Genomic DNA, 27,384 nt, shown 5'->3' on the forward strand with positions numbered 1-27,384 from the left:
CTATTTTATTTTTAAAGTATATATTTTTTGATTTCAGAGAGGAAGGGAGAGGAAGAGAGAGATAGAAACATCAATTGATTATTGATCAGCTGCCTCCTGCACGCCCCCTACTGGGGATTGAGCCTGCAACCCTGGCATATTCCCTGACCTGGAATCTAACCATGACCTACTGGTTCTTAGGTTGATGCTCAACCATGGAGCCACGCCGCCAGGCAATATTCTTTTCTTTATTCTGGCACAGTTTCACATCTGTTTTGTATCCTGGTCTCTCTGTTGGGATTACCCTTTCTTCTTCCCTTTTTCACTTACTAGTAGGCTTTCAGAATTCAGTTCAAGCATTAGATGACTTTTCATACCCAAGTTTAGATGCCTCTGTAGAGCTCTTAAGTTTTTAATGTGTGTATTGTTCTTGTCTTTGTTACTTTGTCCTGTTAACTCCATCCACCTTTTTCTCCCTGGCTCCTAGCTTTGCTTCCTCAATTCAGGGAACCCCACAGGCCCCACCTTGGTTCCCCCACTTTGGCCTGTGGCCTAAAAATTCTCTTTTCCTGCAACAGTCTGACTCAATTGTGAGGCTTGTCTTGTTTGTTACCAATGTCTAAGGGATAGATGTCTTTTTTTTGGCCTAATATTTAATGTCTTGAAAAGTATAATTTTATATATTTTGTCTGTTCTTTTATTGTTTTCATCAGGGTATAAATCTGTTCACTGTTTATTCTATGTTGGCTAAATAAATGCAAAATCTAATTTTTACATTTTATGTAATTAGTCAGTATTTAGTTTTAATTGTTTTTCCCATATGCCCTCTCCACTCCAACAATTTTTCAGATATTTATGTGATTTTATCTTTAGTTATATTTAAATCTTTCAGTCCATTGATTTTGGTATTTGATATGATGTTAGAAATCTAGTTTTTTCCTTTCTCCCTCCCTTCCTGTCTCCTTTTTCTCACTCCCTTTTCTCCTTCCCCCTTTTTTTTTCTTTCAGTATTTTATCATTGGTTAACCAGTTGTCTCATCACTTTGTTACATAATCCATCATTTCCACAATGCTTTTAAATTTCATTTTTATCATAAGTTGTTCTAGTTGTGGTCCTCTATGTCTGCTCCACTGAAAAATCTATAGATGCTAAAGCTAGTACTAATGTATTTCTGTAATTTAATAGAATATATGTAACTTCCTAGTAGATAAGTCCCTTTATTATATAACTTTTCTTGGTCATCCATTCTTCCAAATGAACTTTGTAACTCTTTTATCAGATTTCCAAAACAAGCTCAAAACTACTTCTTGTATTTCTAAAAATTATTATTGTAGTTCATTTCAGCTATCAGTTTGAAGGAGAGGTTATATCTATAATATTTAGTCTTTCTGTCCAAGAACTTCCCAGTGACTAAAGTTCCTTACTAGACAATTGTAATTTTTCCATGCGGGCCTTGTGCATGTCTAGTTAAGTTTTTTCCCTAGGTATCTTCTACTTTTCCTTTCCTTTATAAATGAGGTGTTTTCTAATATATATTACTAGAGGCCCGGTGCACAACATTTGTGCACTTGGGGGCAGTCCCTCAGCCCAGCCTGTGCCCTCTTGTAGTCCGGGAGCCCTTGGGGCATTTCCAACTGACAACTTAGGCCTGCTCCCCACAGTCGGACACCCTTAGCACTGCTGCAGAGGCAGGAGAGGCTACCACCACTGCTGCTGCGTTTGCCAGCCATGAGCCCAGCTTCTGACTGAGCAACGCTCCCCTTGTGGGAGTGCACTGACCACCAGGGGGCAGCTCTTGCATTGACCATCTGCCTCCCAGTGGTCAGTGCACGTCATAGCGACCGGTTGTTCCGCCGTTTGGTCAATTTGCATATTAGCCCTTTATTATATAGGATAACTTGTTATAATTAACATATAGGAAAGCTCTTAACTTTTGTATATTTTTCAATAACTTCTGTTAATAATAGACTTTTTATATTTTTCCCCCTTAAGCAATTACATTTTCTATAAATTTTGGAAATTTGTTTCTTTCTAATTTTTAAATGTTCTTTTCTTACTGTCCTGTACAGAAGTTTCATAACAGTGTTGAATAATACTAGTAGGCATTTGTGTATTTTTTTCTAAAGGAATTCCTTGTTCAAATCTGCTATCTAGCAATTCCATGAAGTTTACCTTACTCCACAAATAAACTAGATAAAAAGAATTTCTACCATTGCCCTATGTTTCAGAATGAAATGTTACAGGCTCATAATCAGTAATTCAATAACCAAAAATATTACTTGATTTTCTTTTTGTAGTTTTGGGTAATAATTTTGATATAATAAATATTATATGTTCTTTTTATGTCTCTAGATACTATATTTCTTCTGACCTCAGAAAAGTCCTAAGAGTAGTCCTATGCTTAGGGTGACATTAAGTAGGCCCATTTTGATGTTTTTTTTTAAGGATTATAATAGGGGAAGTAAATGTGTTTTTGTCAACTTTGTTTTATATTATTAGTTCAAAGCATAGGCATGAGTAAATTCTTTAGATTTCTGGTAGAAAAGAAAAGACAATTTTATAAAATCATATGCATTACTTCTCGGCCTTTTGGCTAAGATCCTGTGTATAATATCATATTCATAATGTATACCTAAGGGTAATTCTAAATATTTTAACATATTAAGGCATCTTTAATTTTTTAGTGTCTCAGCAGATGAAGTTAATTCACCATTATCACCACTCACATGGCAGGTAAGAGGAAATGAAATTATTATAATATCTATTATTTTGTTCTTATTTACTTAGTTAAAAGCAATTATCTTATTACAGCCCTTAGAAAATCAGAAGGATCAAACAGATGAACAACCGTGGCCAGAATCTCAACCTATAATCTGGCAGAGTGAAGAAAGGAGGCGGAGCAAACAGATTAGAAAAGAATATTTCAAGGTACTTTCTTAAAGTTGTAAAATTTACTTTGTAATTAGTTTTGATCTTATCAGTTTTGTTTTATGCTAATAAGGTAGAATGTAACTCTGGTTACAATATATTAAATGTGTCATTTTATCTTAATTTTCTACATGTATGTGATACAGATAACATGGTCCAGTTATATCCATAATATTTCAGTAATTCAAAATAATTAAGAATGAGTAGATCAATCTGAATTGTGGTTTGTCAAATTCTTTACAAGAAAAATGTAATGTTTTACACTGCTGGTTGTAGCAATATGTAGTAACTAGAGGCCCAATGCACGAAGATTCATGCAAGAATGGGCCTTTCTCCCCCTGGCTGCCGGCACTGCCTTCGCTCTGGCTGGAGCTGCCTTTTTGCCTTCCCACGCTGCCCAGAGGCCCGGAGCAGCTGGGGTGGTGGGGAACGCCTGCGTCCCACCCCGCCCCTGGCCACTTGGCGCCTGCATATGCAAATTAACCTACCATCTTTCTTGGGTTCATTTGCATACTCACTCCTGATTGGCTAGTGGGTGTCACGAAGGTACAGTCAATTTGCATCTTTCTCTTTTATTAGTGTAGATGTTTTAAAAGAATTGCCCCAAGAAGGTCAATTCTTGGATTTGTTTCAATAAATAGCATGTATTTGCAATTAACATTTAATTGTTTCTATGTAAATACATGCTATTTATGTGGTTCTAAAAAATGATTAAAAGTGTTTCCCCTGCCATTTTCTTCTATTCTTATTACATTAGTAGATTTCTTAAGGTGATCCTTTAAATTAAAAGCTTAGACCATCTTGATTATTCCAAAAATTTTTTTTTCTCTTTATTGATTAAGGTATTACATATGTGTCCTTATTCCCCCCAATCTCCCCCCACCCCACTCAAGTTCATGCCTTCACCCCCCTGATGTCTGTGTATCCCAAATTTTTAGTTAGCATAGTTTTAATGTAATTTTACTGTGTAGACATTTGTAAATATTGTCATATTATCTATTTGTGGTTTAGTCTGCTAATTTGCAGATGCCAGTCATTGGAATTGGAATAATCTTTAGTGCAAGTTAGAATCCATTATTGGAATTTCTGACTCAAATGAACAGTTCAAACAAGCTTCTCACCCATGAATAACAAATTCTGTTGTCTTTGTTCACCTTTTCTGTTTCCCATAACCTAATTTTTATTTAATAATAATAATTGCCCAGCAAGTGTGGCTCAGTGATAAATTTCATCCTTCAGCAAATAATTGCTGAATATTTTTAATGAGCTTCATGTTACCTGGTCAATGTGAGAGATAATGAAGAAATAATACATAGGGAAGAGGGAAAGACATTCTAAGCAGAACCCTGTTCAGTAATGGTGAAATCTATTTAACCCAACCTTTTACAGATCTGTAGTTATATTTATATATTGGCATTTATTTTAAAGTCCTCTCTTTTAGCTTATGGAGCTTTGAACAGAGGCATTCAATAAAATGTAATAGATAAGACTTAATGAATGACTGATGATGTGGGGCAAATTTTAGTATTTCTAACTAATAAAAGAGATTTTACTATATTTATTTAATCTACTGGTATAATAAAAGCATTCTATTTATCAAAACACTTAAGTACTAGACACTAAGTATTTTAAAAATACTGACCTATATAATCTTCCTAACAACCCTATTAAATAAGACAATTATTATCAGTTTTATTTTACAGATGGGGAAGTTAAGACACAGAGAGGCGATGTTCCGGTCACTTAGCTAATAAGCATCTAAGTCATGATTTGAACCCATTGTATGCTATGCTGCCTGTTTACTTAATGTAGATAGCTTAATAACAATGAATAAACACTTTCAAATCAATGCATTTTATTGTTTTAAAAATATTTTACAGGTGAACTTCTCAATAAAGTCTTAATAGAGGTTTTAGTGACCCTTTAAACAATAATTTGATTAACTAAGTACTTTATTTTCTACTAGAGGCCCGGTGCACAAAAATTTGTGCACTCGGGCGGGGGGGGGGGGGGTCCCTCTGCCCAGCCTGTGTCCTCTCACAGTCTGGGACGCCTCAGGGGATGACCACTTGCTGGCTTAGGCCTGCTCCCTGGGGGATTGGGCCTAAGATGGAAATCAGACATCCCTTTGGCAGCCTGGCAGCCCTCGGGGGATGTCAACTAGCCAGCGGGGAGCAGACCTAAGCTGCAGTCAGACATCCTTAGCGCTGCTGAGGAGGCAGGAGAGGCTCCCACCACCACCGCTGTACTGGCAGCCATTAGCCTGGCTTGTGGCTGAGCAGAGTTCCCCCTGTGGGAGCGCACTGACCACCAGAGGTCAGCTCCTGCATTGAGCGTCTGTCCCCTGGTGGCCAGTGTGTGTCATAGTGACCAGTCATTCCCAGTCTTTCTGCTGTTAGGGTCAGTTTGCATATTATCCTTTTACTATATAGGATAGAGGCCTGGTGCATGGGTGGAGGCCAGCTGGTTTGCATTGAAGGGTGTCCTGGATCAGGGTAGGGGTCCCACTTGGGTGCCTGGCCAGCCTGGGTGAGGGGCTGATGGCTGTTTGCAGCTGGTCACACACCCTTCAGGGTGGGGGTTCCCACTGGGGTGCCTGGCCAGCCTGGATGAGGGGCTGATGGCTGTTTTCAGGCTGGCCACACCCCCTTCAGGGTGGGGGTCCCTGCTGGGGTGCCTGGCCAGTCTGGGTGAGAGGATGAGGGCCGTGTTCAGGCTGGCCTGCGACTGAAGCTTCCAGCCTCTCCTTTTTTTCTTTTTTTTTATTCTGGGATTTATTTACCTTCTATAATTGAAACTCTGTTGCTGTCACTGGCGCTCCCAGCTCTGAGGCCACGGCCGGCTGAAAGCAGGTATCTGGGGTTTGTTTAGCTTCTATAATTGAAACATTGTTGCATCTGGAGCTCAGAGCTGGGCTGCGGCAGGCTGGGAACCTTGGCTTCCTCCATCGCTGGAGCAAGCAAACCTCATTCTCGCTTCAGCTGCATGGTTGCCAGCCGCCATCTTTGTTGGCAGTTAATTTGCATATCTTGCTGATTAGCCCATGGGAAGCGTCGCAGAGGTATGGTTAATTATCCTTTTTGTCTTTTATTAGATAGGATGGCTTAAACATACCTCCTATAACCGGTTCTCAACCTGTGGGTCACGACCCCTTTGGTGGTTGAAGGACCCTTTCACAGGGGTTGCCTAAGACCATCCTGCATATCAGATATTTACATTATGATTCATAACAGTAGCAACATTACAGTTATGAGGTAGCAATGAAAATAATTTTATGGTTGGGTCACAATATGAGGAACTGTATTTAAAGGGCCAGAAGGTTGAGAACCACTGTCCTATAATATTGCTATTTTATAAGTTGCTAAGAGATCAAATAAAATAATCTTTGAAATGTCCATTACATAATCATTATTCAACAAATGCTTATTTCTTCCATACAAAGGTAAGCTTCAGTCACTGGGAAATATTTTGAGATCTGTAGTTCTCCTCAGTAGTCAGAAGATGTCAGTGTTAGGACACTTGAACAAAATTGAACTATTATTTCCTAAAATGTAAAAATAATTATAAAGTTGAGATACTACTCTCTAAGTTAAGTATAAACCATTATTCAGAATGTCCAGTATTTTCATGATTAAAATATCATTGAAGCATTTAACTGTAATAATCTAATAAAAATATCATTGATTTCCATGAAGTGTCTTTCTTTCAAAAACAAGTTCTCTTAATTACCTATCTTTTGATAATCCAAAGGGTTATTCATAAGATAAATTACTGAAATAAATCTGGATTTATAGTTAATTAAATATTAAAATATGCTACTACAGAGATTTATATCAAATTATCACTGAGGTCGCTTAGGAATGGTCTTTTGCTTTGCTATGTTATGAAACATACAGAGCTTTGTGCAGTTTTTGCTTAGTGCATATAAATGACTGAGCCATGGGATTTCTTTGTATTACATGGTAAATTATTTATGGTGCTGTTATTCAGTATATTTATTAAAAGTGTGTGTGTGTGTGTCGCTCAATTATCACTTCTAGTTGCCAAGAGTAATTTTGAGTAGTATGTTTTTTAGAGAAGCCCCTGAAACTAGGTAAAAAATGTTTCAACATATTGGCCAGATTATGTGAGCAAAAAGTTAAAGTTGGTCAGATTATATGAGTAAGTAAATCACTGTAGGAGTGTCACATTAACTCTTTCAGACTCCCTGGCTACTGTCATGTACTACTCTAGTAAATACAATTTATTGCCCTTGTTGCCAAAATAAAATCACTGCATTTCTCAAAGTAAAGCTAATCTAAGAAAGACATTACTTTATTTTAAAATCTTTTACAGAAATGAATTCATATTGTTTTAATAAGATACACAATAAAATATGAAAATCAAACCTCTTTATAAATTATTTTTCATATAAATGAATAGCTTTAATTTCTTATAAAAATGATAGCACATGAATTTTCTGAATGTATTTGACAATTGACTTTTAAACCAAAAAAGTTAAAGAACGTTAGACTAACTATACTTAGTTACTTTTAAGGATTATTTGATTTCTTGAAATGTCACTTATATTTGCCTTGAAATGTATCTCATTACTGTTGTTGTAACTGGACAACCAAGAGGTCTTGGGCTGTCTGTCACCACTTGAGCCAATTAAGCAGAGACAGGGTTGAATCATATATGAGCGTTTATTCCAATAATGCCAACAGTATGGGAGAGCAGTAGGTCACCCGCAAAGATCTTCTTTGACCTTCCCTTGCCAGCTAACTGGTTATATACACACAAGAGGGAGAAGATAGCTATGCGCAGCTGCGAGCTACAAGTGTAACATGGAAAGGGGAGGGTAGACTCTGCAGTCCAGCTTTCAGGAGCTCAGAGTACCAAAACAAGGTGGCTAATCTTCTATGATGTTACAAACAGCTCAGCCCATTCCTGGGACTGGAGAATGGTCAGCGTTCCTGAAAAAAAACTCCTGGAGGGGGTCAAGGTCCAGGTGCAGCAACCAGATCAAAGTGTGTCATGTCCTTGGTCTGTGCTCAAAAATGTATTTCTTTTTGGAGTAATGGACCCATTGAGGCATCTTATCTTTCTACTGCCTTGTTTCATCCTCCATTTTCCCAGGGTCTGTAAGAAAACTTCTTATTAATTATTAGACACCTGTGGCTCTATTCTCATTGCATGTCCTTCCTCACTCTCATTTCCCCCCTGTTAGTGTTATCATCTCATATCTATGAGATTAGTTTTATATGGAAAATGTCTTGTTGAACTGTATCAGTCCTGGCCTATTAAATTTTCCTTTATGGATTTTGGCTCTGGATTCTTTTAGGGAAAAGGAGCGTCGGATCTCTTTACTACTTCCTGTTGATGGGTGGTAGAATCCTGAAGTCCTCCCTGTCTGACAAGTGAAAAAGGGAGCCAAAAAAGGGGAAAGTAATTTTAAGTGAGGCCAATAGACCATTCATGTTTCATTGACTTATTTATGAGTCCAAACTGTTGAGTCTTATTTTTAGGACACAGTGATGCAGATGGCTTCTACAGTGAGGCCCATACTATTTGAGTAATCAGTTAGTTAAGCAGGGACATAAGCATACATTCTATGAAACAGAAGAACACAAAACATAAGGGTTCATGTATACAGTAAATCATAAACCAGTTGAAAAGATTTCCAGATGTAAGGCTTCTGCTGGAATGAAATCACACAGTGACAATCTGATAGATTACTGTTAGAACATCTCTGGTGATGTCATCAGGTGCTGAGGTCTGTATGGCATACACAGACAAACCTGAAAAAAAACTTTGAAGCCCTAACCGGTTTGGCTCAGTGGATAGAGCGTCAGCCTGCGGATTGAAGGGTCCCAGGTTCGATTCCGGTCAAGGGCATGTACCTTGGTTGTGGGCACATCCCTAGGAGGGGGTGTGCAGGAGGCAGCTGATCGATATTTCTCTCTCAGCGATGTTTCAAACTCTCTATCCCCTTCTATTTCTCTCTGTAAAAAATCAATAAAATATATATTTAAAAAAAAAAACTTTGAAGACAGTTAACTGCATTGGAGTTCATTACCTACAATTGGGTATTATGGTTTCCATTGAAACACAATTTTTCTCCCTAAGATTACTCTCATTTTCATCAAAGAGCCAAATCAAGACTAATCTGTTTACTGTATTAAGTTGAGTTCCAGTTTGGCCTGATTAATTTGCATAAACACAACAGGAATGGCAATTGATTATATAGGCTTTTAAAATCTGCTTTGTGGGATCTCACAAAGTTAACTCTCAGGGCAAAAAAGCCAAGCTGCACAGTTGCCATCAGACTTTGCCTGCAATACCGATAGGGTTGGGTAAATTCCTCAAGTTGTTGAGGTCCCCACAGGTGTCTTGAGGTTCCTTCTTGCTATCAGGAAAGTAACCTTCATTCCTTACCTGGAAAGATTGCCATGAACCATGTGACCAAGCAGGGTGCCAGGCTATTTATCTAAGGGGCTTATCGGCTTCAAAGTCAGTCTTCATTCCTTAGAGCTTTCTGGTGACATCCAGAGTCCCAGGATGTCTCTCTCAGACATGACATTCTAGCAGAGTGCTGGTTAATAAAACCACAATTGGAAACTGCCTTGTGTCCTGTTATGAAGAAAACAGATTCTTATTGGATTTATGCAAACAAACACATTGCCATGAGAACAATAATACTCATTGAGAGTTTCCAAATCAGGTAGGGAGAAAAATATAAATGCCTCAATATTGCTTATGAAAGTATAATTTATTAAAGTGCTTTACGAAAAGAAACAAGTTTTCTTATGTCTGGAAAACAAGAAGATTAAAAATCAGTAATACTTTCAAAAAATTATAAAAGCTATAATTATTTTTAATTCATTCAGTCCTATAGTCAAATTCTTTTTTCCTGATTTTTCTTGCCAGTGTTTATATAAATCCAGATACTCTATAGAGTTCTAATAATTTTCATCCAGTTCGAGGGGATGATCTGAAAGTTTATTCTCCAAGATATGTAGCTTACGATAAATCAGATTCTTTTCCATGGATCTTTCAGAAGATGTAACATTTTTGTAAATGTATCAGAGTAAAACAATGACTGTCTGTAAATGACAAAATAATTTTAAATGACACAGTTATAGATTTAATTACAATGCAATTCACATGGGACCCTTCCCTTTTAACAGACTGGAAAAGAACCAAACAAATTTTGTATTAGTTTACTTTAGATGTATGATTCAGTATACCTATAATTTCCTTTTAAGAATTTCCTTTTAAGATTTCTCTTCACAACCCTTCTGTGATTTTCCACAAACCTTTGTACCCATTTAGAAATAACCAGTTTTAGAATAACCTACTTTCTTTTTTTCTTTAAAATTCATCTTCATACCTCATTCCTTCTATTATCAAAACTATGTAACTTCTTTTCAATTATTTAGAATTCTTAACTTTTAGAAAAAAATCTTAGGTGACAAGTAATTAACATTTCTCAAATTGGCAATACATTCACATTTTTAAGAGATATATTTCAAATAAAATGTATGATATATTCATTAATACATTTAAGTCCATTCTCCAGCTTCTCTGCAATAAGAAGCCCAAAGTAGGCAAACTCAGATCAATTAATATTTCAGTATCCTGTTATTTCAAAATACCTAGATATTTAATAATTTTTTATTATTTAAATCAGCAAGACTCTAAAGTTTTAAGCTACCTAAGTTACTAAAGACTTTGGACAACTATATTTAGATAAATATAATTATACTAGAGGCCTGGTGCACGAATTCGTGCATGGGTGGGGTCCCTTGGCCTGGCCAGTGATCGGGGCCATTGGGACTATCTCGCCCAGTCTCAATAGGGGCCAATCGGGGCCAGCCATCCAGGTGGAGGGACTGCAGGAGGTTGGCTGTGGGAGTGCACTGACCACCAGGAGACAGCTCCTGCATTGAGCATCTGCCCCCTGGTGGTCAGTGCGTGTCATAGTGACCAGTCATAATGGTCGCTTGGGCGTTTATATATATATAGATTGTAACACTTTATTAAAACCCTTCATTTTAGTTATACCTATTCATTATGTCTTAACAACTGTGAGATTTTAAAGTCAATTATTACCCAAGGCATTTTCTTGGCAAATTTTGTAACAAAGATAACATGACCTTGACAACTTTTAGGAGGCTGGAGAAAAGGCTAGGGGGGGGGGGGTTTAAAAGAGTTATTTCCCATATCTATATGTTTGTTTTTTTCTGAGTAGAATCCTTATGATGTAACAACATGATATCTTGCATATAAGAGATCTTATCACCCTTTAAAACAGAAACAAAAACAATCTCTAAAATAAATAAATGAGTACTCTCAAAAGAAGGGACTGGGACACTAGCCTTACAATCTTATCTCATACCAACCTTCATAGCAAATGACCTTCACAAGGTCTGAGTGGCACAAAGCCCAAACAGCCTAGACAGGATTCCCAATGTTCATGAAACAGTGAAGTGCAAACCAAGTCCCCAAAAGATAAAGAAAATAACACCTGTAATCAAAGTTATATTACAGAAAGACAAGAACGCTTACTAGCTAAGCGTTATGGGTGGCTGATGCCTAGAAAGGGAGAGCGGGGAGTAACCCGAGATAAAGAACTCTTGGCAGCTGCTGGGAAGTTCCTGCTAACTCCGCCATGGGTTTGGCAGCTGGAGCCCCCAGCCAAGGAATGTGCCCCATCTTTAAATTAAATTAGACAACAAAGAGACACAAAGCAACAATCAACAGAGACGCTCTATGTTCAATATTTACAGGTGCGCACAACCACAGACGAGCTTTAGACCATACTCTTTGTCTGTCCAGTCACAGAAACCTCAGAATGCCCTGCGTTTAAAAAACAAAACAAAACACCGAACCAGAGCAAAGTCTCTCCTCCCAGAGCAGAACAGACTAAGGGCTCGGAGACCAGACAAGGACCTCTGGAGGTCTCTTGCCACCAGGACCTGATCAGGCTCACCCAGTAAATGCATGCCTTACGCAGTATATGCTTCCTTACAAAGAAGCCCAGACAAGAAGCAGCAATGCTTCTTGTGCTATATAAGCACACTTGATTCCTCTTGCTTTCTTACAAAAAATGCTTGATTCAACTTAGGTGGGAGGACGAGGATTGCTGGAGCTGACAGTGGACTCCACAGGAAACTTCCTGACAGCGTTGCAAGTAAAAATGTCCCAATTTCAGCCCCAGGAACCCCCCAGTTCCCCCAGCAAGCAGGATCTCCAGTACTTACCTCAGAAGAAATCCCACTGGAAGTCCCGGCAGAGTCGCCAAATTATGTAACCGGACAACCAAGGGGTCTGGGCTGCCTGTCACCACTTGAGCCAATTAAGCAGAGACAGGGTTGAATCATATATGAGCATTTATTCTAATACTGCCAGCAGTATGGGAGAGCAGTCAGTCACCCTGGAAATTCAGCTCTGACCCTCCCTTGCCAGTTGACTGGTTATATACACACACGAGGGAGAAGATAGCTAAGTGCAGGTGCGAGCTACAAGTGTAACATGGAAAGGGAAGGGTAGAGCCTATAGTCCGGCCTTCAGGAGCTCAGAGTCCAAAAACAAGGTGGCTAATCTATGATGTTACACACAGCCCATCCCGTTCCTGGGACTGGAGAATGGTCAGCGTTCCTGAGAAAATCTTGAGGGGGTCAGGGTCCAGGTACAGCAACCAGACAAAGGGTGTCCTGTGTTCAAAAATGTATTTCTTTTTGGAGTAATGGACCCATTGAGGCATCTTATCTTTTTACAACCTTGTTTCATCCTCCATTTTCCCAGGGTCTGTAAGAAAACTTATCTGTAGTTAGTGAGGTGAGTATTGGACAACTGTGGCTCTATTCTCATTACATGTCCTTCCCCACTCTCATTGTGACAAAACCTTATAGTGACTCATAAAATACATCTAACTTCATAAATATAGTATAATATTTTAATTTAAAGACTAACTATATATATATATATATATATATATATATATATATATGATCATAGTTACTTTTATAATGGAATAAGGAAGCCAAGTGGGCTTGTGAAATAACCTGCTTTATTCTGAGTCAGAGTTTGTGTGTATTTACTATCTTTCCTGTGAAATTAATGTACGCTTCAGAGATGAACTGACCTTTCTGTTTCTGAACAGGCCTTTATTGTGGTTTTTAAGTTTGGCTGTAAAAAAAACTTCAGTTATTCAGATTAATATTAACCAAGGACAGCTGAGTAGAATTAGTAAAAAGTTGGCCTTATAGAATATTTTCAAAGCTATGTATATATTAGGTTTTGGACCTTTAAATATGTACAGTAATGACAACTTAGTAACATCTTTCTAAGTTTTCATGTATAACAGGCATTTTTAACTAGAATAGTAGTTAAGTAACAATAAGAAAAGTCTCATTATTTAAGTTATTGACTGCATCATCCTCTGTTTCTTTCCATTATCAATTATCCGCTCATTTTTCTATGTCCTTTTTACTACCTTCCGTCTCATAAATAAGCTCAGATCTCTACCATTCTCCCAGATTCCCCTTTCAGCTATTGCCATATCTCTTCACATTAACCTACTAAAGGCAAAATCCAGTGTAGCATTTGACAGTGATGACCACATCCTTCTTTTTGAAACTCCTTTCTTGATTTGTACCTCACATTATTCTTCCCTGATTTGTCTTTTCTTTTTTATGTTCTTATCTAACTTTCCTTCTGCTTGCTCTTTAAGGTCTCTTTCTTTTTTTATTACTCTAAAAACTCTGTGAAACTTTTATGACTCCAGATGTCTCTTATATTCATCTGGGTCTGAACTTCTTCTGGTCTCCAAACCTGTGTTTCTAATTGTCTTGGTGCCCTATACGTATTTCACATTCAGTATGTCTTACCTTCCTGGCCCTTCATCGTGGAACTTGCTCCTCCTTTCTATCCTATTTTTTAAAAAATAAAAAATATATATTTTTATTGACTTTTAGAGAGAGAGGAAGGGAGAGGAAGAGAGAGAGAGGGGGAAAAAAAAACAAAACAAAGGCAAAACATCAACTGGCTGCTTCCTTCATATCCGCTATGCGATCAAGCCTGCAACCCGGGCATGTGCCCTGAGGGGGAATCTAACCCACATTGCACGTGACCATGCCCAACCAACTGAGCCACACCAGCCAGGTCTGCGCCTTTCTATTCTTTTTTAAAATATATATTTTTATTGATTACAGAGAGGAAGGGAGAGGGAGAGAGATAGAAACATCAATGATGAGAGAGAAAAATCGATTGACTGCATCCTGCACGCCCCACACTGGGGATCGAGCCCGCCACCTAGGCATGTGCCTTGGCCGGGAATGAACTTTGACCTCCTGGTTCATAGGTCAACGCTCAGCCACTGAACCATGCCGGTCGGGCTTTATTCTTTATTTTTGTTAGTGGTAATATTATCTGCTTTATTGTCTAAGCTTTATACCTCAGTCCTTCTCGTCTTTCCCCCTCTCATTCCCTCGCCTAATTGGTCACCGGGATGTTAATTGAACATCTTTTTTTTTCCAATCCATCACCTCTTCTCCATCTCAGTTACCCTGGCTTTTGTTGAAATCCTCATTTTTCTTTTGTATCTGGGTAATTACAATAACTTCTTTTTTAAAAAAATAGTTAGATGTAATAACTTCTTAGTGCTCCCTCCCTTCTCTAGTTTCACAGCTTTTGAGAGATTCCTGACTTAAATTTCTTTATTGGCTCCCCATTATTAATAACGAAAGTTTGGACAGCTTAAAAATTTCATGGGCCATACTTACCTACTTCTCTAAGTTTTATTTCCTGTCACAATTCACTTCCCTCGTTAGTCACATTACTTTGTTTTCTGCAGAGGCTGAGCTTTTTTATTTCTTTGTGCTTTTCTTTTTCTGGGAATCCCATTAGCCCTTTCATTTCTGGTAAATTTCTACTAATTATTCAGGATTTAGAGATGGAAGCATATAACATGGTGGTTGAGAACCTGGGCATCTAGAATAGTATCTTTTTTTTTTACAGGATTGTTATAACTATTGAATGATTTAATGTAAAGTGCTTAGAGTAGCACTTGCCAGAGTATACTCTTAATAAATATTATCTTATTCACTCAAATGTCCCTTTGTTTTGTTTTATTTTGTTTTGTATTAATCATCTATTATTGGATGTTAATTCTCAATTAGAATATGAAAGCATTTAGCAAAGATCAGGGGTGCCCAGCAAAGAAAGCCATAGTCAGGAATGCAGGCTCCGCCCTCCACACTGGGCCTTCTGTGATACTTGAGTAGATGCTCGCTGTTGAGCTCCTTGCAAGAAAGGCAGTAGTGGAAAAGTACCTAAGCTGCCAGCATAATAGAAAACCTCAGTAATGCTCATTTTCTTCATATTGACATACTTGTAATACCCATTGATAGTAACCTCTTAGAAACACTCCAACAGTGCCTTTAGAGGTAAAATCCTGCATCAGTTTCCAGCTTGGCAGCTCCCTTATTTTGACATCCATGGGTTTCTTCTTTGCCGGTATGACTGATGCCATCGTGGAGTCCTGTTGTCTGCTGTCCAAATGTCATTGTTTTGTTGGAGTAGAATAAAACCAAGAATAAGTGACATGAGTGGGGTCATACCGTGGGGTAGCAAATGGATTTATTCACACATTGCAGACTCCATTCAGTGGCAGTCTGGAACACTGGATTGAAAGCATATTGTAGCTTTGTCTGGGATCAGCTGGAAAGAGCAAGTACCCTGATAGAAATCACAAGAGAGACAGTGGAAACAGAGGAGGTTTGTATTTGTAACCCCCAATACTGCTCAGCCCCAAATTTGTGGTTGAGCTACCAGGTGGGCTATCTATTTTTTGAAGAATTATGGAAGATAAAGCTGCATAAGTCAATGGGGCCATTAAATACAACCTTGAATGCCAGGCAAAGTAATTTGGACATAATCCAGAAGTTAGTAGCGTTTTCCAACGGAAGAGTCATGTGTTACAAGTAGTGTTTGGAGAAGGTTAATCTGCACTGATTTGCAAGATTATTTGTGGTGGTGAGGAATCAGAAGTAAGAACACAGTAGTGGTTGTCATACTTGTATATCCTTGATTCTAAGAAACACTTTTCACATACTAGCCTTTTTTGGCATTGACCATATCACCTCTATGCCTAAGTTTAAAAGGAAGACAATAGTATTTACCTCAGAGTTGTTATGAAAATTAAATGGGTTAATAAGTGTAACACACATCAATCAGTGTCTGACATGTACGACATTTCAATTAGTGCCTGGTATATAGTAAGTGCTGGCATAGTGTTAGCTATTATCACTATTACTATTATTATATACCCAATATATACATTTAATGTAGTGGTGGTGTTTTGTTTTTTTACCTGAAATCAGTAGGTTTCTTAATAATAGATGATGTTTTCAAATGGTGAGATTACAGACTAAATATGAGATAATGGGGGCTAGAATAGGATGATAGTTGTGAGGATTCAAAAGTAAGTCTGAGATAAAAACAAGTGACATGATGACATGTTGGATTTAGTGGATTAAGAAAAAAGAGGATTTAAGACAACCCTGGGGTTGAAAAACTGAATGAATGAAAAATGGATTGGTTTAGGGAGGAATTGTTACTTGATATACATAAAATACTTAAAACAATGCCTTGCACATAGAAAGTACTGTATGTGTTAGCTATTAGTAAGTAGTAGAACCATTTAAACTGGTTATGTAATTAAACTTAATATCACATAATTTAATAAAAATAGCAAAATATGAATAAACCTCACATATAATTTACTAGTAGAGAATTCCCATGTTCAAGGAAAATTAAAGTATGTGTTTTAAATATTTTTCAGTATAAATCATCAAGGAAGAGTTCAAGTGGCAATGAAAATGATGAGGTGAGAAAAGAGGGTAATATTACCAAGTTTTTGAAATGTTTACTTTTCATATGTAGTTGGCTCAATCTGAGTTAAATATAATCCATCTTTCAGTGTCTTTGTTATTGATTTAATGCCTGGGTTTTCTCCAGTAATAAAAACTGAGCATCATCATATAAGTATTAATTTAATCATATAATATCTGTATGTCCAATAATTCCTGTAATTCCAATAGTTTAATTTTAGAATTCTAACATTCATCTTGAAATTGAAATTCAGGAATTCAAAATTTTTACATTTTCCTAAATCAACCTAGTGGTCAATTGAGATTTGTTTGGAATTTATTAAGCTCGTTCCACAAATTCTGTGTTCTGTTTTACATTTAAACTTACTAGTAGATTTCTACAGTTTGTGCATTACTATAAATTTTTTTACCTCACCATTTTAAGCTATGCAGCAGCCTAGAATTTTTCAAATGATAGTCTCATTGCATAGATACTTAAGCTTTATGTATTTGGTTTGGAGGTATTGGTAGTTAATTTTATGTTGGTTCTTGGCAGGGCTTCTGAAAACTCCTTTAATTTTATGAAATGGAATCACACAGAAAACGTTTGCTGAACTCTGAACTCTAGTGATTCAGCTTGGCTGTTCTCCCTGTCCCTTTATATTTTTGTCCACTTTGTCCTGCCTGCCTCAATATCTAATCAGTTATCAAGACATACTTTTTTTGATACTGAAATATTTTGAATACATCCCCACCTGCACATCTGCTCTTTCTGTCCTGGCACAGGCCCTCATCATTTCTTGCCTTTACTACTGCAGTAGCATCCTTGCTCATCTGTCCCTTGTCCAGTCCTTTCTCACTGCAGCCACAATGATGGTTTCAAAGAACACAAATATGATCAGGCCATTCCCTTGCTTAGAAAGCTTCAATGTCTCCCCATCACTTAGAGGGTAAATTCTAAGTCCTTAGTCAAGACCCTGCCTATATCAGCCTCAAATCCTGGTTTGCCCTCCTTTCACCTTACTCTCCAGAAATAGGGAACTGCTCAAAAGCTTTCTGCACTCTTCATTCATTGCTTCTGTGCCTTTGTTTTGTCCTCTCCTCTTGGAATGCTGTTCTTTTCTTTTTCTGGTAAACACCTACTCAGTTCTTATTGTTACTCAGGAAATTTGCCTTTCTCAACCACAGCCACCATCTCTCCAGTTGCCCCTTATCTGTGCCTCAAAATATGCCATTCAGAGCTCTTTGTTTTACTGAGAGAAGGTTGTATTACCTATATGACTGAATCTATTTTCCCTCTAGACTGAGAGATCCTTGAGTGGATGATTTTACTAAATTTCTGTATTTCTAATGTCTAGCACAGTTCCTGACATATAGTAAGCAGTCAGTAATCATTTGTTGAATGGTAAATAAATGTCCTGTGTGGTGTGTGTATTCAAGATTAAATGTTAAGATTTTTGTATTTGGTTGGTAGTAGTCATGCAAAAAAATGGGCTACTTAATATTACTTTATGCAATTAAATTTTTTGTGATTATTTCTAAGCTTATATTAGCTACACATATTTTTCCAGGTAAATGTTTTTATTTGGGGTGATGGAATTTTTGCATGTCTTCATGCACTTGCCTTGGATTGTAACATATTAATGCCATTTTCCATCAGAAATTTATCTTAACATATGGATCTTTTCTAAGAAATATGAAGAGGTTTTTCTTTTGTGATATATAAAGGAAATAAATTTATAGGAAAATATTTTGTGAGTGGATAGCACTTCTAAAACTTTAAAGTGCTTATGAATCACTTCATTGAAATACAGATTCTAATTAAGTAGGTCTTGGGTGAGGCCTGAGATTTTGCCTTTCTAATAAGTTCTCAGAGAATGCTGCTGCTGCTGGCTCAGAGACCACACTTGGAGTAGCAAGGTGGTAGACCGTATTTTCCAGATTTTCTGTAGCAGTTGATCAATTTTCAGTTTTCTTTTTATATGTCTAAATTATCATTCATGGTTTAATTTCATTTTTCATCTTTTTATTTTTATATTTTAGCAAGACAGTGATAATGCTAACATGTCACCACAATCTCCAGTATCATCTGAGGTACAAGTTCTGTTTTTATATGTGTACATACGTTTCTTTCTTGTCTCTTCTCTCTAACCTCATCTTTTTTTTTTACAATGTAATTTACTCACCCATAATTTAGAAAGCCATCTAGATTAATTTGTACAAACCTAGCCTATAAAGAATTCTAAGAACACCACCATATTTTTGTACAAATATTCATAATAAATATAACAGTTACTCATAGGGAAATGCTTATGGATCAGAGAAAAGCATTTGATATATACAATTTTTATTTTGTATAATTAATCCATATTTTGAAATAAATTATAGAAACAGCTTTAAAGTTTTAAATTTGCAAAGTACTGCAGCATTGTGCAATGACCTTTGGTTTTTCTCATAGCCAATTAGGTCTGAAAGCAATGCAAGAGAAACTTCCTTTTTCCACGAGAAACATCCCTGCAGTGGGTTGTTCCTATCGACAGGAGGATACACATTTCCTAGCATCATAGACTGGGTTGCAAGGGGAGGATGGGCAGATGAAAGTTTGTGAGATCTCAACCAAATACTCTGGTGGTTTGAATGGTTGATTCTAATTTAGCTAAACCTATTGCTTTACAACACGATGCAAGTTTTTAAAATTCCAAACAGTATCTCTTCTACTTCAGATTACTTTATTTAGTGTTCTAAACATGTTTTGACATTAGTAAATAAATGATCATGCACTCATTTGGTGAATTCAGGACTTTGTCTAAATGTTTGGATGATCCAAATTCACCATATAACTCTGGTTAATTAGGTAGTATTTTTTTATATAGTTAGTGTTGAATATTTTTTAAAGCTAGGATTGTTGTTTTGGATGAGTTGAATTGTAAAACTTTTAAATAGACTTGGACATTAATTTTATAAACATGTTTCTAAATTATTTATATGATAAGTAAAATGATTTACATTGTTTTGGAAAATAATTTAAATTAGGATATCCTAAAATTAGTCTTTGTCATATGCTTTTGTAAGTCTTTTACTTTCAGTTATAACAACTGTAAGCATATAAGTGACTACTTATTTGCCTGATTGCTTTGTGATTTTATGATCAATGCTTACAGGGGGAGTATTAGTGCCAGTTTTCTCAAGTAAATCATATTGTTTACATAACACATTTTGCTTGCATTTGGATAAATAAAATTTTGTCTGGGACTTCATAATATTTTTTTTAAAATATATTTTATTGAATTATTTTACAGAGAGAAAGGGAGAGGAATCGAGAGTTAGAAACATCGATCAGTTGCCTCCTGCACACCCTCTACTGGGGATGTGCCCGCAACCAAGGTACATGCCCTTGACCAGAATCGAACCTGGGACCCTTCAGTCCACAGGCTGACGCTCTATCCACTGAGCCAAACCGGTCAGGGCTACTTCATAATATTTTAACCAAAAGAATGATGGCAAACTGTGAGGTAGCTCAACTGACATTCAGCTTGAACTGTATATCACATGTTAATCAGAAAATACACAGAATCAGCAGAATTCTGGTTGCTTCAATTTCATGTGTGAAAGGAAATGATAAAATATATATTTGTATAGCACTTTACTGTTAACAAAGGCTTGCCTATACATTTGAACCTAAGAGCAATCCCATGAGCTGGGTATTAGCCTCATCATTTTATAGCTGAAGAGACTGATAACTTTGCCCAAAGACTCCAGTCAATAAATGGTAGCGAAGTGACTGAAACCCAGACTCTATACCAGCCGTGGGCAAACTATGGCCCGCGGGCCGGATCCGGCCTGTTTGAAATGAATAAAACTAAAAAAAAAAAAAAAAAAAAAGACTGTACCCTTTTATGTAATGATGTTTACTTTGAATTTATATTAGTTCACACAAACACTCCATCCATGCTTTTGTTCCGGCCCTCCGGTCCAGTTTAAGAACCCACTGTGGCCCTCGAGTCAAAAGTTTGCCCACCCCTGCTCTATACACTTCACAGTTGTTGCACAAATGAAATACGATGCTCCTAAAATGACCTTATCTTACCACTTTAGATTTACAAAGGGCTTTCTTTTAGTTATTTCAGCTAATCTTCACAACACCCCATTTTAAAGATGAAGAAACAGTCACAGAAATTAAATGTTTTGCTTAAGACTTAGCTTAAGCTTTCTGACTCCAAGTTCAGATTTTTAAAAGTATGCCACAGTTCTTTCCAAGCATGTAACTGTGTGAAAGCACTTTGAAGCAATGTACATTCTAATAGAAGACATAATAATTTATCATCTATCATTTTGCAACTCCTCTTAGTATGAATGTGTAGATTTGCCTCATATTATCCACTAAGTATCAAGTCCATGGTGGATACTGAGTAAATGTTGCTAATTTCACTCATCTTTTCATCGATGTTTACTTCATTTGGGGGGAGACATTAATTTCTTATTTATTCAAAAGTAATATCTTTATTTTATACAATTCAGTAATTTAATTTTTAATTTTACTTATACTGTGAGAGAGAAGTATTTAAAGGCTTATGCTATCAGGTCAATTAGCAAATATTTATACATCTTTTAAAAGTGAAATTATCAATTTGAATTGAAATGCATTTGACCTTTTCTGCTTCACTAATCATGCAAAAACATACTTTTCAAAATTGAAATGGATATGAATAACGATCTTAATTATTTTGAAAGAAAAGAGGTTTTATTTGTTTTTTTGTTTTTAGGAATATGATAGAACTGATGGTTTTTCACATGGTCCTTTTGGCTTGAAGCCAAGATCAGGTAAATATATATTCCGCATATAAAAGTTATTGGTTCTATGTGAAACTAGAGTTTCCAAACTTAACTGGGATTTGATTCCATAGTTTTAAGTACACATAGATTCTTTCCTCTCCCCTAAAAGTAATTTTCTCTTAACCTTATTTGTCTTTCCAATTCCCATTCCCCATTTCTTTCTTCCTCTTTACCTTCAAGCTCCTGAAACCTCAGCTTTTTGCCTTAGATATACTGCAGTCTTATTTCTACTCTACTGTGACTGCTATTAGAATGACCACTCTGCCAGCAAACCAAACACTGTTTGAAATTATAGCACACCATTATATTGTGGTTTTAAAAAGGGATCTTTTCGCATTTGGCAAGCCCAAAAGAAAATGGATCCATGTTACTTGGCAAGGTATTGAATTATAGTTTTTATTCCTGAATAAACTGTATTGACCTTCAAGAATAATTTCCTTTTTCTTTAAAGATAATAAAGGCTGATTTCTGTTTAATAATTTTTGACCTGGATCATAAGTTTCTAAAAATGTAATAGTATGTTTAAATAAGAACATATATAGGTGGTAGAAATCGTTACATTTGTCTTCCCTGTTGTTTTCAATTATGCAGATAAGTAGATTTTAATTATATTTGGTAAAATCTATTTAGAATGTATTAATAAGTAATAGTGTTTTATGTAATTCTGCATTGATTCTTTTTATCATGCCTCTTTTTCCTACCGATGGTTGATCCTTCTTATTAGCTTTTAAATAAGCTAGGAAATTTCTGTTTTTATAGCTTTTAGCCGCTCATCTCGCCAAGAATATGGGGCAGCAGATCCTGGATTTACAATGAGAAGAAAGATGGAACATTTACGGGAAGAAAGAGAGCAAATACGACAACTTCGCAATGTGAGTCAGATTGACCTTTCAGATCTGCTTTGAATGGGTTTAACTTGAAAAATTAATAATTTATATATGGGTTTTCTTTTCAATGCTCTTTAAAATTTTGGATTATATCATGATTTACAATATAAATATATAAGACATTTAGGTAGACTATCTGTGATTTATACCCATTTCTTTGTAGAATCTCGAATCCAAGTTGAAAGTAATTTTGCCTGATGACATTGGAGCTGCACTGATGGATGGGGTTGTTCTTTGCCATTTAGCCAATCATATAAGGCCACGCTCCGTAGCTAGTATTCATGTGCCATCACCAGCTGTGGTAAGATTTGTCTACAATTTTTAGTTCTCTAAAGGAAGATAAATATGCCTGAAAATACACTTTTTTTTTCTTACTTTACAGCCTAAACTGAGCATGGCAAAATGTCGAAGAAATGTAGAAAATTTTCTTGATGCTTGTAAAAAGTTGGGTGTTTCACAGGTAATTGTTTTTTTTTCTAATAAAATAATCATTTAAATATTAATTTATTACATGCGTACTGGGGTTCTTATTCTTCACAATAGGAATGAATAGTGCTCTTTAAACATGAAAATGATTACCTTCCATTGGTACCTTCTACTGAGTTCCAGCTTTAACTATAGCAGCTCTCTAATGAATGTTTTAAAGCCGCTTTGAAAGTCATTTAGAAAACAGCTGCATATATGGGAAAATTGACTCATCATACACATCATTGAATAAAAGTAACTTAGTGGCCATATTACAATTTGGTTTTGATTATTGCTGCTATCATTTTTCCTGCTGGAGGACATTTGGACTCCTTTGCACAATAACAGACTCTGATTGGAAGATCTGTATTCAAGGTGAACAGCGTTTTTATTTAAAAAAATTTTTTAATTGATTTTAGAGAGAGAGGAAGGGAAAGGGATAGAGTGATAAAAACATCGATGAATGAGAAACATTAATCAACTGCTTACTTTATGCCCCCTACTGGCGATTGAGCCCATAACTCAGGCATGTGCCCTCACTGGGAATCCAACTAGTGTCCTCTTGGTTCATGGGCCAATTCTCCACCACTGAACCACACCAGCCAGGCAAGGTGAACAATGTTTTAAACTTTATTTAGAATGTCTAGTTGGAAATCTTAGTAACCCTATGATAATTTCTCACTGGATGAAATTTGTAGGAATTGGCTTATGTTTTACGTAATAGCTGCAATACTATAAAGTTAACAAAGCTATATTGCCAATGTATAATGAAAATGAATAAGCAAAATATTGTTTTTTGGAAAATCTGATAAGCCTAATGTCAACATGACTGACTTTTGAGAGGACATGACATTGTTAGCAGATCACAATCTAGTTGTGCTTTTTAAAATTTAACTTTTAAAATTATTCTTATTGAGACATAACTGACATATAATAAATGTGTAAGCTTAAGATTTATAATGTGTTTATTTGATACACTTATATAATGAGTTGGGCTTGTTAAGCTCTCTTTTCAACATTGTCATTCAAATAGTCTAGTCTGTAGATTCCACTTTAACCTCTTTTCTCAAGTGAATAAATATAATTTATATGTAGAGAACCAGTTGAATTGCTATGTAATTTTGAAACTATATCCTATTCTCTTCTAATTATCTCTTCTCTGTGGTTGACATGTTTTAAAATTTTAATTCTTAACCATTTTTATTTTAGTTCTTTCTTTTTTTCTGTTCTTCATCTCTTAGTGGGAAATAAAAATTAGGAAGGTTTTTTTCCCCAAATAATATTGTATTATATACATTTTTCTGTTTTTCCATTTTTGTTTTAAGACTTTTTCAGGGGAGGACTTCTCAATGAACATTTATTGAATGAACGCATGTTTTCAAATGAGGAAAGTGAGGCACCAAGAGGTTAGGGAACTTGTCCATGGTCACACCATTAGTAAACACTGGAACCATGCTATGAACCCAGGTAGTCTAACTCCAGAACCCACTGTCTTAACTTGGATACTTTTCTTTTACATGAAAGAAAAGCCAGTCCAACATATTACAGACACTTTCATGACACATTTGGCTAGGAGGGTACATGAAAAGGTCTTACAAATACTGTTCTCCTTAATGTACCATTGTCTTTTCTCTACACCTTGTTCTAGGGCAGTATTAGTGCCTCACCTATCCTCAACATAAGGACGGTGGGCTATGGAGGAATCAGTCAACTCCCATTTTCTAAACACTCTAGTACAGGCAAGGGTTTATTTGCCATTTTTATGAATTCTTTTATGAAGTATTCTAATCTTTTATCAATTCTTTAATTGGGTTGTTTTCTTATTGAGTTGGAGATTTCAAAGGCTTTTATCAGATGTATGATTTACAAACTTTATATCTCAGTCTTTGGCTTGTCTTTTTTAAAAAAATATATATGTTTTTATTGATTACAGAGAGAGAAACATTGATCAGCTGCCTCCTGCCCGCCCACACTGGGGATTGAGCCCACCACCTGGGCATGTGCCTTGACCCGGAATCAAACCAATGACTTCATGGTGGATGGGACGATGCTCAATCCACTGAGCCACATTGACCTGGCTGGCTTGTTATTTTATTCTTATGTAGTATCTTTCGAAGAACAGCTTTAAGTATTTTTGATGTAAAATTTATCACGGTGTCAAACTAAAGAAATCTTTGCATAATCAAAGTCACAAAGTTTTCCTCCTATGTTTATTTTTAGAAGTTTTATAATCATAGATTTTACATTTAGGTCTATGATTAAATTTCAATTTCTTTAATAGACATAGAGCTATTCTGTTTTTTTTTTCTTATTTCTTCTTGCATGAACTTTGGTATACTCTGTCTTTCAAAGAAATTGTTCATTTCATCTAGTTTGCCAAACTTATTATAAAGTTATTTATTACTTTAGTATTTATGGAATCTCTGTTTTTTTTTATTTCTGATATTGGAAATTTGTGTATTTTCTCTTTTTTTCTGACTAATCTGTCTAGAGGTGTATTGATTTAAAAAAATCTTCTGTATTTGGTTTTATTGACTTGTTTCCTATTATTTTCTGTTTATTTTTTTCTCTCATCTTTATTCTTTCTTTCTTTCTACTTGCCATTAGTTTAATGTGCTCTTTTCTACTTTCTAAGGTGGGAGCTAAAGTCATTGATTTTGAAACCTATTTTCTTCTCTAATATATACTTCAGTGGTTATTTGAATAAATAAGCAAAGTATTAGGAGAACAACTAATGCTGCAGTGAAAATGGAGATAAAAAAGATAGTTTTTGAGAACTCTTGATAAATGGAATATTACAATAGTATTTGGTGAATGGTTATTGGAGTAAAGAAGAAAGAGAAGACTTATGGTTCTCAGGTTTATGTTAAGAGAGATTAAACAGTATATTATTCACAGGTATAGATGGATAAGTTAATTTAGTGAGGAAGTAGTTCTGTTATAGACACGTTAATTTTGATATGTCTGTTGACATCCATTTGACTGTATCAAGTGACATTTGTATCTGCAGTTCAATAGAGAGATCTTGGCAGAAAGTACATTTTTTTAAATAATCAGGATGGAGGATATAGTTGTTATTTTTCAGGAATAAGGGTCCAATCCTGCCAAGGTTTCTAGTATTTCAAGAAACACTGGATTTTTTTTTAAATGGACAACTAAAATACAGAACAACTATCATTCAGAACCACTTGAAATCTGGCTGAATGGAAGTCCTACAACTAGAGAAGTAAAGAAGAAAGCATATTGAGACTGGTAGGAGGGGCAGAGGCATGGAATGAGCTGGTCCGACACCCACATGTGGTAATTTTTAAACTGGGAGAGAGAGATACCTTGACTGTGGAGGTCTCCCATAAGAAGAAAAGGGTCCCACCCCCACACCAGACCCCCAGCCCAGGGTTCCAGAGCTGGAAAGAGAAGTCTTTGTAACTTGGGGCTGTAAAAACTAGCAGGGACTGTGGTTAAGTGATTTGGTGGAGACCCAGGCAGTTCCTCTTAAAGGGCCGGTACACTGACTTACTTGCACTTGATTGCTCTGGGATCCAGCACTGGGGCAACAGCTTGGTGGCAGGGGAGGGAGGAGGAGGGTATCAAGGACATACGTGGAGGAACTGGATTGTCTGGCATCAGAGCAAGAATTTAGGGGCAGCTTTCTCCCAGAAAGTGGTGCTCGCAGGGGTCATTGTTCCTATGCTTTGACCTCCCCCATTGTAGAGCTGACTGGCAGCCATATCTGAGTTTCCATGAGCCTGGCTCACACTGTTCACTCCACCCTGGTGATTCCCTGAGACTCTGCCTCATCCAATTTGAAGCTCCACTCAAGCTTTTCCATATGAATAGCCTTTTCTGGCTTAGGCTTCATATTTTGCTAAAATCTGTCAAACAAGCAGCAGCTGGTGTCAGTGTGCCCCATACTTATCAATAAGAAGCCCAAGACCTGGCACTACCATCAGCCTGCCCTGCTTCACAGCTTGGCTGCACCTGGGCACTTCGAAGCCCAATACAAGTAGCAGCCATCTGCAGATAGCCTTGTATCTCCTGCTGGGTGGCCCCAAGCAGTGGCTGACTTTGCACCTCCCGGGATGCTCCAGAGCCAGTGCACCTGGTGGACAGCTTCAGACCATACCATATTATAACTCTGCACATTCACAAGCAACACACTCAAGGAGCAGACTTAGTGAGCACCAAAGCCCCACTGAAGCAAGTCCTGCTTCATAGGAGTGTCTCCTGAACAGCAGCTCTTCCACTGTAGTAGTAGCTGGTCCTCACAGCCAATTGGCCTGGGGGTCAATTCCTCCCAGTGACACCAACAGCAGTCAAAGCTCAACTATAAGACTGCACACATCCCACACAGGGGAGCACTTAAAGTGCCCAGCTCAGGTGACTGGGGAGGCTGAGCCACTGGGCACTACAGGACACCTATTACACAAGGCTACTC

At 36.7% G+C, this 27,384-nt stretch overlaps 1 protein-coding gene and 1 non-coding gene across 4 annotated transcripts in view; both read left to right on the forward strand.

The window, feature by feature from the left end:
• Positions 1-27,384, forward strand: part of LRCH2 (leucine rich repeats and calponin homology domain containing 2) — a 104,016-nt gene that overhangs the window by 73,780 nt on the left and 2,852 nt on the right. For 2 of the 3 annotated variants that reach the window (XM_036306192.1, XM_036306194.1), the window contains 8 exons: positions 2,665-2,713; positions 2,792-2,908; positions 16,737-16,781; positions 18,808-18,858; positions 21,528-21,585; positions 22,357-22,469; positions 22,648-22,785; positions 22,867-22,944. In XM_036306192.1, coding sequence (XP_036162085.1) covers positions 2,665-2,713; positions 2,792-2,908; positions 16,737-16,781; positions 18,808-18,858; positions 21,528-21,585; positions 22,357-22,469; positions 22,648-22,785; positions 22,867-22,944 — 649 coding nt within the window. The remainder of the gene's footprint in view (positions 1-2,664; positions 2,714-2,791; positions 2,909-16,736; positions 16,782-18,807; positions 18,859-21,527; positions 21,586-22,356; positions 22,470-22,647; positions 22,786-22,866; positions 22,945-27,384) is intronic. The other variant, XM_036306193.1, reaches the window with a different exon arrangement.
• On the forward strand, positions 19,188-19,316 carry LOC118654904. Its single transcript, XR_004967147.1, has one exon. It is a non-coding gene; the product is annotated as a small nucleolar RNA SNORA35 (small nucleolar RNA).

The sequence above is a fragment of the Myotis myotis genome, unplaced genomic scaffold (genome assembly GCF_014108235.1).
Source record: "Myotis myotis isolate mMyoMyo1 unplaced genomic scaffold, mMyoMyo1.p scaffold_m19_p_4, whole genome shotgun sequence".
NCBI lineage: Eukaryota > Metazoa > Chordata > Mammalia > Chiroptera > Vespertilionidae > Myotis > Myotis myotis.